The sequence below is a fragment of the Oryza sativa genome, chromosome 6 (genome assembly GCF_034140825.1).
Source record: "Oryza sativa Japonica Group chromosome 6, ASM3414082v1".
NCBI classification, from domain to species: Eukaryota; Viridiplantae; Streptophyta; class Magnoliopsida; order Poales; family Poaceae; genus Oryza; species Oryza sativa.
Genome location: NC_089040.1, coordinates 3,669,500 through 3,682,223, shown reverse-complemented (window position 1 = coordinate 3,682,223; position 12,724 = coordinate 3,669,500). Strand labels below are relative to the sequence as shown.

The 12,724-nt window shown below is 39.8% G+C and overlaps 2 protein-coding genes across 2 annotated transcripts; one reads left to right on the top strand and one right to left on the bottom strand.

Annotated features, from left to right (window-relative positions):
* Positions 1 to 864: 864 nt before the first annotated feature.
* LOC9270668 (putative wall-associated receptor kinase-like 16) lies at positions 865 to 4,361 on the top strand. The gene is made up of 4 exons (XM_015787155.3): positions 865 to 1,365; positions 1,516 to 1,993; positions 2,406 to 2,522; positions 2,607 to 4,361. The coding sequence occupies exons 1-4, from the start codon at positions 895 to 897 to the stop codon at positions 3,791 to 3,793; spliced, it is 2,253 nt and encodes a 750-aa protein (XP_015642641.1). The 5' UTR covers positions 865 to 894; the 3' UTR covers positions 3,794 to 4,361.
* A 5,417-nt stretch (positions 4,362 to 9,778) lies between these two features.
* On the bottom strand, positions 9,779 to 11,565 carry LOC136356814 (protein GOS9-like). Its single transcript, XM_066311273.1, has 3 exons — positions 11,488 to 11,565; positions 11,105 to 11,305; positions 9,779 to 10,398 (listed from the first exon to the last, which is right to left on the bottom strand). The coding sequence occupies exons 1-3, from the start codon at positions 11,488 to 11,490 to the stop codon at positions 10,183 to 10,185; spliced, it is 420 nt and encodes a 139-aa protein (XP_066167370.1). The 5' UTR covers positions 11,491 to 11,565; the 3' UTR covers positions 9,779 to 10,182.
* Positions 11,566 to 12,724: the final 1,159 nt, after the last annotated feature.

Below are 12,724 nucleotides of genomic sequence, written 5' to 3'. Positions count from 1 at the left end.
ACATGCTGCCATTTTTTTTATCTGTGACCAAATTATGGGTACTTTCTTGACTTGTGTCAAATGCTATACAAATTGCAAGGTACATGCTGCCAAAATTTAGGGTACATTCTGTCAAAATTTTGCTTACAAGCTGTCAAAATTTTGGCATCCGGAGCAACCGTTTATGTATACACATATATACTATACATGCAGCAATATATGCAACAGTTATATGCCACTATCCTGCTCAGAGAAGAGGAACAGCAGGGCAGCAGGCGTACTCCTGATGCCATTTTGTTCTCTCTGGCGAGAAGAGGCAAGGGCAGGGCAACCGGCGCACAGCAGCAGATAAAACCCCATCTCCCTCTCTCTTTTACCTGACAGGTGGAGCCAGGGGTAAAACAGTCCAAAGAAAAGGGAAAAACAGAAAACGAAAAAAAAAAGAAAAAATGACGGGAATGAGAGAAAGTGGTATGAAATCAAAAAATTAGCACTCCTAGTGATGTATTAGAGAAGACATGCGGATTGCAATGGCGCGCGTATTTAGTGGTTTATTATCAAAAATCTCTCCCTGGGACGGAGCGACCGGGGGCACGAGAGGAAAAGATATCTAAGAATTGTTTAGTATTGCAAGTTGCATCTCATCCCAGCTCGCGAAGAACAAAATAGAAGAAAACAACTCAGAAAGAAGATTTTTCCTACTTGATTGAGAAGGCAGAACCATACTATAGCACGTGTTTGACCAATTAAATAATTAATTATATAGTTGTGTTTGACCAATTAATTATAACAAGTTCAATATAAAGATAACCAAGTAGGGTGTGGAAGCTACTATATTTAGAGAAATAAGAGACGAAGATGTCCATTGCATATACATTTCATCAGCACTGAAACTGTAGCATATCGAACCCAACTATGGACTGCTACTACAAGCTCCCAGTTGAAAAACTAGCAATGCGTCTGCTGCTGTTCATAGGCCTCGTGATCTCCCTACAGTTCATGGCAGACGGCGCATCATTGCCGGACGATAGGTGCCTAAAGAAGTGTGGTGATGTTGACATTCTATACCCATTTGGGATTGGCGAAGGCTGTGCCATTGAAGGCTTTGTGCTTAGCTGCAGCAAGACAGAGGATGGACGTGGGGATGTGGCATTATATGGCACCACGCCGGTGCTGAATATATCGCTGCGCTATGGTCAGGTTCGGATGAAATCAACGTACATATCCTCGATGTGCTACAACCTCTCAACCAAGAATATGGACTACAAGAACTGGCTCCTGAACCTCACAACCTCTCCGTTCACCATCTCGCAGAAGGAGAACATATTCATAGTCATCGGTGCCAACACGGCCGCAAACATGTTTGGTTACAGCCGCTACTCTACCGTGAGTTGATCTCTCTTGTAAATTCACCATATATATTCTGCTGCTGCCAGTTTTAAAATTTAATCTTCGATACGCTGGAGTAAAACTGTAAAAGAGTCGTTTTTGTGGTAATATATATCATCCATAAACTCAACCGGGATTTGGATGCAGATGCTAAATATGATCGGGTGCTTGTCTCAGTGCTCACCGTATAATAGCTTCACAGCTCAAGATGGGTCGTGTGTCGGCATCGGCTGCTGCCAGGCCGTACTCAGCAACAACATTTCCTACCACGAAGTGCAATTCAACCCCTTATACAACACCACAACGTCTTACAACAACAGAAGCATCACGGACAGGGCAAGCTACTGTGGCTACGCTGTGGTGATGGAGGCTGCTGCATTCAGGTTCCGAACAGCATACCTGAACTCAACGGCCTTTTGGGACGAGCACAATGGCAGTGTCCCGGTGGTCTTGAACTGGGTTGTGGGTAATGAGACATGTCAGGTTGCCAAGCAAATGGGAGATAGATACGCATGCCGTAGCAAAAACAGCATGTGCATCGATTCATCCAGTGGCCCTACAGGTTACCTCTGCAACTGCACTGAAGGCTACCGTGGCAATCCGTACCTTCCCGATGGATGCCAAGGTCTGTATTGCCAATTTACCTTGATTGAATTTTGTTGATATATAAGTACATATATACTACTCCCTCCGTTTCAGGTTATAAGACATTTTGACTTTCGTTAAAGTCAAATTACTTTAAGTTTGACTAATTTTATAGAAAAAAGTAGTAATATTTTTAACCTAAGACTAATATATTATAAAAAATTATTCAATTATAGATTTAATGAAACTATGCTGGTGTTGTAAATATTCATATTTTTTTTCTATTGAGTTAGTTAAATTTAAAGTAGTTTAACTTTGACCAAAGTTAAAATGTCTTATAACCTAAAACGGAGGGAATACTTTTTACTGTGTCTGTAGATATTGATCCCATGATGATTCAATCTTTGTAGAGCCAAACACTAAGTATCATGCTACTTTTACTGTGTCTGTAGATATTAATGAATGTGATGTTAACAATCCACCTCCATGCCCTGGCCGTTGCAAGAACATACCTGGCAGTTTTACTTGTTCAAGCCCCTCACAATCCAGAACGGTGATACTAGCTGTTAGTAAGTTGTCGTTCCCTAATCTTATAGATTTTTTGGCACACAACTGAGTTTGCAATAACAAAAAATTGATAAATTAATATGCAGGCCTAAGTGTTGGAATTGTTGCCATGGCAATGATCGTCACCTGCTCATACTTGGTCCGTGAACGGAAGAAACTGGCCAATATCAAGAAGAAGTATTTCCAACAGCACGGTGGCATGCTTCTGCTGCAGGAGATAGGCTTAAAGCAAGGGCAGAGCACTGCCTTCACAATCTTCACTGAAGCAGAACTCATAGAAGCGACGAACAAGTTCGAGGACAAGAACGTCCTTGGCCGCGGTGGCCATGGCACTGTCTACAGGGGCATGCTCAAGGACAGCCGTCTGATTGCCATCAAACGATGCATGTCGATGATTGACGACAGGCAAAAGAAGGAGTTTGGCAAGGAGATGCTCATCCTGTCCCAGATCAACCACAAGAACATCGTCAAGCTCCTGGGCTGCTGCCTCGAAGTGGAGGTCCCAATGCTAGTCTATGAGTTTATCCCCAATGGGACCTTGTTTCACTTCATTCATGGCGGCAATGACTGCCGCAACATCCCCTTTTCTACTCGAGTGCGAATTGCCCATGAATCAGCCCAAGCACTAGATTACCTTCATTCATCAGCATCGCCTCCAATCATTCACGGTGATGTCAAGACCTCCAACATACTACTGGACGAGAACTATACCGCAAAGATATCGGACTTTGGAGCCTCAATACTAGTGCCGACTGATGAGGCCCAGTTTGTCACCTTGGTGCAAGGAACCTGTGGGTACCTAGATCCCGAGTACATGCAGACGTGCCAATTGACAGATAAGAGCGATGTGTACAGCTTTGGCGTCGTTCTACTGGAGCTGCTCACCGGCAAAATGGCCTTCAACCTTGAAGGTCCTGAAAATGAGAAGAGCCTTTCATTGAGCTTCTTGTGTGCCATGAAGGAGGGAAGACTCATGGACATTATAGATCATCACATTCAGACTGATGAGAATGCTGGGGTGCTCGAGGAGGTTGCTGACCTCGCGAGCCAGTGCCTGGAGATGATCGGCGATAACCGACCGTCGATGAGAGATGTCGCCGACAAGCTTGGCCGGCTGAGGAAGGTCATGCAGCACCCATGGGCGCAGCATGACCCGGAGGAGATGGAGAGCTTACTCGGGGAGTCGTCGGTGGCTGGTTTGGAGATGGTTAGCACCGGGAATTTCAGCATGGAGGGTGGAGCTGTGCAAGGCATTCTGGAGTCTGGGCGTTGATCATCATAGTGATCATCTTGTGTATACATAAAGCTCTGCTATTTGCAACCATTGCTTCGGCAGGAAAGGTGGCTAAAAATGTTTCGGGATTTTTTTGTTCTTTTTGAGAACTTATTTTACAAATGCATCCCTGAAAAAAGTTATTCCATTAATGGACTTTTTTTTTTTTTTGGAGAAAGGCTGACGCCCAGCTTTCATTAAAAAGCATAAGAGTTCATACATCGAACGACAAAGGAAAAGGGAAAAAGATGATACTGGGGATTCCAGCTAGACAAAACAAGAACTGGAGCACGCAGGCTCACACAAAGTGGCTGCTGGCACAACCAAAACAAGCCAGTTTCTTTCAGCTAGTAACATTGTCCTACTAAATGAGACTCCATAGCAAAATCAGACAAGGAACTCCCTGGCATTAGATCAAGTATTTGATCCTCCGATCTTTCGGATACTGGCAAGGAGCAAGCCCCTTAATGTATCCAAAGCACTCCTCTTCTTCACGGGTGCTAAGCTTCTCCACTGTAGATGTAAAGACACAATTTTGTGAGGTAAATGTGACGCATCAACAATCATCTTATTATTAAACACCCAGTCATTACGCAAAAGCCAAATGGACCAAGCGGCAGCAGCAAACAAAGATAGCAAAACAGGAATTGAATCACCGCTCTGACCACTCAGTTTATTCAAAAGTTCTGCTCTAGATTTGGGGATACCATCCCAACCAAATGCATCTCTGAAACAACACCACGTAAACTGAGATAGCGCACATTGAAACATCAAGTGATCTGTATCCTCGATTTCTCCACAGAGTTTACAGTTGGGACTCCCCTTCCATTTCATCTTCTTTAACTGATGACCTGTTTGAATTTTTCCTTTTAGCATAAGCCAGAAAAACACTTTAACTTTGAGGGGAATATGACACCTCCACAGCTCTTGTAAGATGTAGTCTTTAATCCCCCCAAAACTTATTTCTCGATACAGGGATTTTGTAGAAAACATCCCAGTTTTGTTTAAATTCCAACACATGGAATCTTTTCCTGAATTCAATTCGATGTTCTGCAATAAAGCATGTAATTGACCCCACTCTTCTAACTCCCCTTCACCTAAAGTTCTTCTCAAAGAGATTTTCCACTCCCCTTCAACATACATCTGGTGAGTAGTTTTGTTATCATCAGCACATACACTGAATATATATGGAAATTGAGTCTTAAGTGGTGTTTCCCCTAACCAAATATCATCCCAGAAGGATATATTTTTCCCATCTCCAAGCTTGTATGAGCTACCAAGTTTCATCCAGCCTTTTACCTCATGTAACCCTCTCCAGAACTGTGATCCCCCCTCAACTTTGGATTGGAAAAAACCCCCTCCTTCTACCATATATTTCCTTCTCAGTAGATCACAACAAGGATTCTCTACCCCAGTTTCAAGTTTGAAAATCCACTTGCAAAGTAGAGCCGCATTCATTATCCTTGTGTTAACAAAACCCAAACCCCCAAAATCCTTTGGTCTGCACAGGGCTTCCCATTTGATCATGTGATATTTTTTCTTTCCCTCTAAACCTTCCCAAAAAAATCTTGCTCTGAAAGAATCCATTTTCTGATGAACCCCCTCAGGCAGTAAATAAATGCCCATCATATACATAGGTATACTACTCAAGCAGGAATTAATCAAGATTGACCTCCCCCCATAGGACAAATGGCTACATTTCCAGGTAGCAAGTCTCTTCTCAATTTTGGCAGCAGGAATATTTAGGTTTGTAGCTGACAGTTTATCCACACTCACTGGAATGCCAAGGTAAGAGAAAGGTAGTTTCCCTGACTTGCAGTTAAACAGATTGGCCACTCTCAATGTATCAGATTCATCACCCCCAATCACTATCACCTCACTTTTTTGATAATTGATTTTCAAGCCCGACATCTCTTCATAGCAATATAGTAGGAACTTAATAGTAGCTATATTTTCTTCAGTATTGGCCAAGAAAAGAATCGTATCATCTGCATATTGTAAATGTGTCAAACCCCCTGGAACTAATTGAGGGACCAATCCCTCTAAATGACCTGCTTCTTTGGCTCTATTTAGCATCTCTGATAATGCATCAGCTACTAAATTGAACAATAAAGGGGAAAGGGGATCCCCCTGTCTGACTCCTCTATAGGTTTTGAAAAAATCTTTCACCTCTCCATTGATATTAATTGCAACCCTCCCCTCCACGGTAGCCATCTTAATCCACTGAACCCACTTTTCATTAAATCCTTTCCTCTGCAGAACTTCAAACAAAAAACTCCATTGTACTCTGTCATACGCCTTCTCAAAGTCAAGTTTAAAGATGATACCAGAATGGTGACCCTTCTTTAGAGTATGCAGAACTTCGTGTAAAATAACGACACCATCCAGGATATGTCGACCGGGTATAAAAGCAGTCTGACTTTGCCCTATCACTTTGGCAGCTACTTCTGTCAACCTCTTAGTCAGGATTTTTGTTAGAAACTTAAAGCATACATTCAAGAGGCAGATAGGTCTAAAGGCTTTTATGTTATTAGCATCCTTAATCTTGGGAATGAGAGTGATCACTCCATAATTCAAACGCCACAGATCTAATTTACCCTCAAACAAAAGGTCAGTCATTTCTTTCAACTGGTTTTTCAGTTGTGGCCAGAACTCTTTGTAAAAGCTTACAGGTAGACCATCAGGACCCGGTGCAGTATTTGTCTTCATTTCCTTCAAAGCCTGCTCAATCTCTACCATTGTAAAAGGTCTAGTAATATGTTCACTCTCTTCTTTAGTAAGTCTCCCCTCATTAGTCCACATATCATTGGACAGAAAAATTTTTGGAGGTACTTCAGCTCCAAACAAATTTTTGTAATATTGATAGATATGTTGTTTCAATTCAGCTGGATCCTCAATTTGTCTCCCCTCATCTTCCAATGACAGAATAGTACTCTTCCTCTTTCTGCCATTAGCTATGCCATGAAAGAAAGCAGTGTTGGCATCACCTTCTAGAAGCCATTTCTCACCACTTCTTCCTTGCCAGTAGATTTCTTCCTCTAAATAGATCTTACTCAATTCATCTTCTAATTGATATCTTTGAGCCCACTCATCTGAATTCAGTTGTCTCATATCAGCTTCAGTATCAATTTTCTGTATCTGACTCAAAAGCTTCTCTTTTGTTCTCCTTAGATTGCTTATGTTATTCATGCTCCATCCTCTCATTTTCCTCCTTAGAACAGTCCCCTGACACTTCCAATGATCCAAAATCTTGTCTTTTCTTCTTTCAGGCCCGTGTTTGATTACCCATTCCTTAAAGCCATCCTGGGTCAACCAAGCTCGGTCAAACCTAAAAACCCTCTGTGTTTGTATATGTCCTTGTCTCTCCAATAAGACCATGATTGGGTTATGATCTGAGCCCACTCTAGTTAAAGTTTTAACCACAGCATATGGGAACAAAGAATCCCAATTAGGAGACACCAGGACCCTATCTAAGACCTCACAGATGGGATTCACCTGTTTATTTGTCCACGTAAACTTGCATCCCACTCTATGTAACTCTCTCAACTCTGCATCTGCAATGAACTTATTGAATTTTTCCATCCATCTCCTGTTAACATGACCATTAGATTTTTCCTCAGCATGTCTAATCAAGTTAAAGTCACCCCCAACCATAACAGGAATGGACTGGGAAGATACTTTGTCCAAAATCTCCTTCAGGAAGTCCTCCTTTCTCTCAAACTGATGGACTTTTTTTTTCACCTACGTCATTGACGCCGATAGCCTATTTATAAAAAAAACAGAAAAAGACTAAAATATAAATATTTTTTTTTCTTAAAAATAGATCATCTGTGCTAATTTTCCTTTACAATTTAAATTAAAGAAAATTATTATTAACCCATTATTACCATCATTTTCTGCATGCATCATTTCTTAATTTCTATATGTATATATTTGTTATAAACATGTGATCCTCTAGGCTCTCACACTGTTCTTTTTTTTTAATAAAATGTAGAAAGTTTGTAGTGGAGATCATTGACATCTGAACCCTTGCTCCTACTTGTTTTTATTTTTCAAATAGTAGGGAACTGGTGATGGAGTGGTGGCAGATTCACAACTCACCATCACCACTACTCTCTTTTATAATAGTAAAGTTGGTGGTGGGAGCGGTGGCAAATTTACCACTCACCACTACCACTTTTTATAAGAGTAGCGATCCTATACATATTTGTGGGCCTACTCCAGCCCCTGTTTGGAGCCTCATTTTGCTACACCAAGCTAATGATGAACTTTTTTGGGAGATTGAATTGTAAGTTTGTGACACCCTTGTTGCTTACTAGATTGTATTGTAGCTCCCACATATTGTATTGTACTCTATTTTTTTTAAGTAATAAACCCTTAATATATGTAGGGCTTGTGTTTAGCGGGGCTTTAGCTACAGCTCCACCTTTTTTGGAGCTGGATCACAACCAAATGGTTTTAACTCCACCTAAAAAGGAAGCGGAGCAGCTGAAGTGATTAAAAAATAAACTAGAGCAGTGGAGCGGGGTTCGGGCAAAGTTCAGACTCCATTCCTAGAGTTGGGATTTAGGAGTTGTAGACCTGCCAAAAAGGTCCATATAATCTATGTGATTAGTAGTAAAAAAACTATCATAAGTACATATAGGTTATCTATACTGTCATTGTATTTTGCTGTCCACTGGAAAATTGTTGGACCGAACACCTTACTCTATGGCCCAGGAAAAGGAAAAAATTACTTACGTTGGAATATTATAAAACCAATGTTCATTACTGGCCCTTTTTATAATCGAGTGCTTATTGATGGCAATGGAGCTAACCCCTGAGGTCAAATATGTTTTTTTGTTTTGTTTTATTCCTTAGTAAGACATTCTCGAATAGTGTTTTGTTTTTAATTCGCAGACACATTTGTGCGAGATAATTTAGAAACAGTTCCAAATCATTTTTCATAGACTGCCCTTTTAGGGAGAGGACTATGACACGAACGCCCAATTTTATTCAAATCATTGAACGGCAAATAAATGTTTCACATGTTTGAGCAATCGATGAAAAATGTTTCAATAAAAACTGTTTCCTGTCTTCCTGATGTTTCATTACTCAGTCAATAAATGTTTTATCACTTAATCCAAAGATGTTCCAATCATATATACAACATCCGAAAATGCTGACTGCAATAGACAAAATCTATAAGTGCAACATCCGAAGAAAACCGACTGCAATATAAAAAACAAATGGTGCAACATTCAAAAGAGAGAAATTGCAACATCCAATTCATTGTCTACATTCATGGTTTGCAACATCTTTGCTAGCTCTTCACCAGCCTCACTTTCACCTGTGCTGGCTCCTACCTATCCACCACCTCAAACAGCAGTGAGCAACACCAAGAAGGAGACGGTGACTGCAGGAAACCCTAACCTGAAGCAATCTCCCAATCTTCGTCCCCCTCTCCAGTCTCCATGGCGGCCCTCCCCTAGATCCGATACTCTAAAGTTGTGGGTGGCTAGATCTGCTCGGAGGAGATCCCGTGAAGATTAGGGAGAAGAGGTACGAGAGGAGAGGGAACGATTAGAGAGGAGAACAATGAGGGAAATGCCCTAGATGGCGGTGACAGGGATAGAATAAAGAGAACTGAGCGAGAGGGGAAGGAAGCGGGCAAGATGGGTGCGGCTACAAGCATAAGATGGATTCTGTCACATCGGATGGTCGATCTGAAGCCCCCCCCCCAACACACACCCCCCCCCCGGCCCCTAGTGGTGTCTGTACAAAGAAATCTTCTTTTACACATATTTATCACATTTGTGGCTTTGTGGGTGTGGTCTTCCCTTGTGCTGTTGATGGTATCTATAGATTTGAAATGAGGTTTCGCCCACAATAAGATCCAATCATAGTGTTTCATGTACATCGAAGCAACTTATTTGTAGTAGTAAGTAGTAACTCATGTGCATAGCTTCTCAAAATTTAGGATCATTAAAAATAGGCTTTCGTGCATTTAAGCACAATACATCACAGTAGTCTTTTATTTATATATAATCATATATAAACCACATACATATGTAGCGAATGTAGCACAACACATAAATGTATACAGCACTGAGAGAAACATAACGGGGCACTAGTGAGGTAAACTTTTGGGCCTAGGCCACATACACATGCACACTATATATGTATAGGTATATAGAGTGATTGAAAGAAATGTCACCCTTAGGACTTAGGTCTTGTGCGATTCATCCCCAAGAGAGAGATTGGAGGGGAGGTGTAGAATTAATCTCCTACAAATCTCCTTCAACCTCTTGTGTGAGGGATTATACAAACAAGACTTTAGGGGTGAATTTATCATGAGCACTGATCCAACATATATCCAATTGGATATATTCATATGTAGATGACATATATCATATGTGGACATAAACTCCGATAGAGTCCACAAGTGCGCCCGAGCGACCAAAGAAACCAACCACACTGCCGCTCTGCAGCGGGAGGCTAAAAGCAGTTCCACCACCTTGTCCAAAATTATAAGTGGTGACATTGGTGACAATTTGAAGGTTTGTCACGACGTTGGTAAATGTTCCGGAGATTCCCTTCACGAATTCCTGAGATCCAAGTGTAATCTATATGCAAGGATGTGCGAAATATCATCATTAATTGATTTAATTCCACCAGTGAATGAACTTGAATAATACTCCTTTATTTTCTTTATATATGATGCTAGTTAGTTTTAACACTAAGCAATGTCATATATAAAAAGAAAGATAGGAACATGTAATAACGGCAGCAATCATAATATTCACGAAGAATATTAATGGGCAGCAATCATAATATTCAGTTTTACCTGTGCTAGCTAGCTAACTACTGGCACTACGTGTTGTTTAAGGTCAATATATATGACATGCATCTACACGTATACTCCCTCCAATTTTATAATTCTTAATATTTTGAACAAAGTTGAGTCAAACTTTTATAACTTTAATTATCAATGACATTAAAAATATTTAGTTTAATTTGAAGTCGCTTGAACAACATATATAGAAACTAGTCCTAAAAATTACTATAAACAAAAGTAAATAATTTATTTATTATATATATTATAACAGAAAATTATAGTTAAAAATATTTTTTGGAGACCATATCGTTGTTTAAAACGTCAAGAATTATATAACTAGGAGAGTAGCTAGCTACGGGGTTTACATTTTTTTCTCAACAATGTAAATTAACTGCTACCTTCGTCCCTGAAAGACTATTTTTAAGTATAAATCCAAATTCACGATTGAAAACAGAGCCTTTTGTGAAACTAAAAACACAATATTTTATATGTACCGTAGTTGGATTTCCACCACCACCACCCCAAGGACCTGCAAGATGTTCATTCCCGTCCGTGCCAACGTATGTAAAGGCAATAGCATCAATGGCTGCTCCACTACGGATCGTCACGTTCTTCAGGCTATTTGGGGGTACAGATATGTCTACAGAACCTCCTCCATTTCCACCCCATGGACCAATCTTAACAAGCTTTGTGCTCTGCAAACAAACACATCACATATCAAACATAAAATTAATTGAATTATATCATATATATAATACTACAGCGAACATTTTTGCAGGCAAATCATAACGGATGCAATTAAAACATGGGCATGCGTTTCGGAAAAAAAAAGTGTATTGAAGCAAACGAGATGAGGACTACTTAATAATTAACTAACCATTTTAATTTGTAGCCTTAATTTCTGCCCTATATATCTGTGATTACTTGTAGGGAGCTATAGTTCTTTGCGTGGATAGGCCAGCCAGGGAATGCCGATCCTATTTATAGTGCTGGATTTGTTTAACAAAGCAAAATTTGTTTATCAACTTGGTTTGTAAATTCTACTATAAGCAACGTTTTCTTTTATAAGCAACTTGCTTTGTTTGCTTCATGATGGGTGAGGAAATGTTCATCCTAAGAAAATGTTGCTTTATAAGATTAAATTCTTTCTTAGAAGCAAAATTTGCTCACCCGTTATTAGAAGCAAACATTTGTCTCGCCCACGACTTTTTTAGTGTTGTGATACAATATAATGTGACCTTACTTGTCGTCCTCTGTGGCTAGCTTAATTTGTTCATAAAAGCTGCAACACGTCCATATATTATACAAAGATTCTGCTACATTTTGGACTAATGTCTGCTCTTGAATATGTTTGATGAGATTATTCACAAGAGCGTGTCACACTCTATCAAGTTGTCTTTTTTATATAGGTATGAAATTGTCATTTGTGAAATATCCCATTGGTCCTCCCACCAACAATTGTAAAATTGAAAAAAAAAACTAAATGTACTCTCATCCACTATGCGTACCTAAACAATAGAAAAACAAAATTAGAGTTCATGTAAAATGCCAAAGTTTTCCTGATAATTAACAAGTTTCCAACCCTCATTTATTTTCGAATAAATTTAACTTTGGGTCACCTTTTATTGCCGGTGTTTCATTTTGGACCACTATTCAACTAATGTTTCACTTTGGACTAGATAATTTTACCTTATGATACTTTGGACCAACCTCAACTTTTTTATCCATCTACATCCAATTTATCATAAGTCAAAAAAAAGGTCTACTTATAGCTGAGTAAGTTTACTGACGAATAGGAGCCATCATACTCGAGGTTGTTCATATGCTTGATGAGTGAGTTGGGGGTGGTCCAAAGTGAAACAAAGGCAAAATTACCAGCCCAAAGTAAAAAAAAAAATAAGAGGTGAACTAAAGTGAAACATTAATAATAAAAGATGGTCAAAAATGAAATTTACTCATAGTTTTTCCTTGGATAAAAGCATCTCCAACCGAATGATCAAATTAAACTCTCCAAATACTTATATAGCCGGTTCTCCAACTGATTTAAAGAGTCAAACTCGTTACTTACTCCAATAGTCTATTCATCTACACTATTTTAAGTCTATGACAATGAG

Bases quoted from the DNA above. Each gene is read 5' to 3' on its own strand.
- LOC9270668 (XM_015787155.3), top strand. From the start codon at position 895: ATGGACTGCTACTACAAGCTCCCAGTTGAAAAACTAGCAATGCGTCTG. The intron at 1,994-2,405 runs GTCTGTATTGCC...CTGTGTCTGTAG, and splicing joins CCTTCCCGATGGATGCCAAG to ATATTAATGAATGTGATGTT. The intron at 2,523-2,606 runs GTAAGTTGTCGT...ATTAATATGCAG, and splicing joins AACGGTGATACTAGCTGTTA to GCCTAAGTGTTGGAATTGTT.
- LOC136356814 (XM_066311273.1), bottom strand. The intron at 10,399-11,104 runs GTACATATAAAA...CCTTGCATATAG, and splicing joins GTGGTGGAAATCCAACTACG to ATTACACTTGGATCTCAGGA.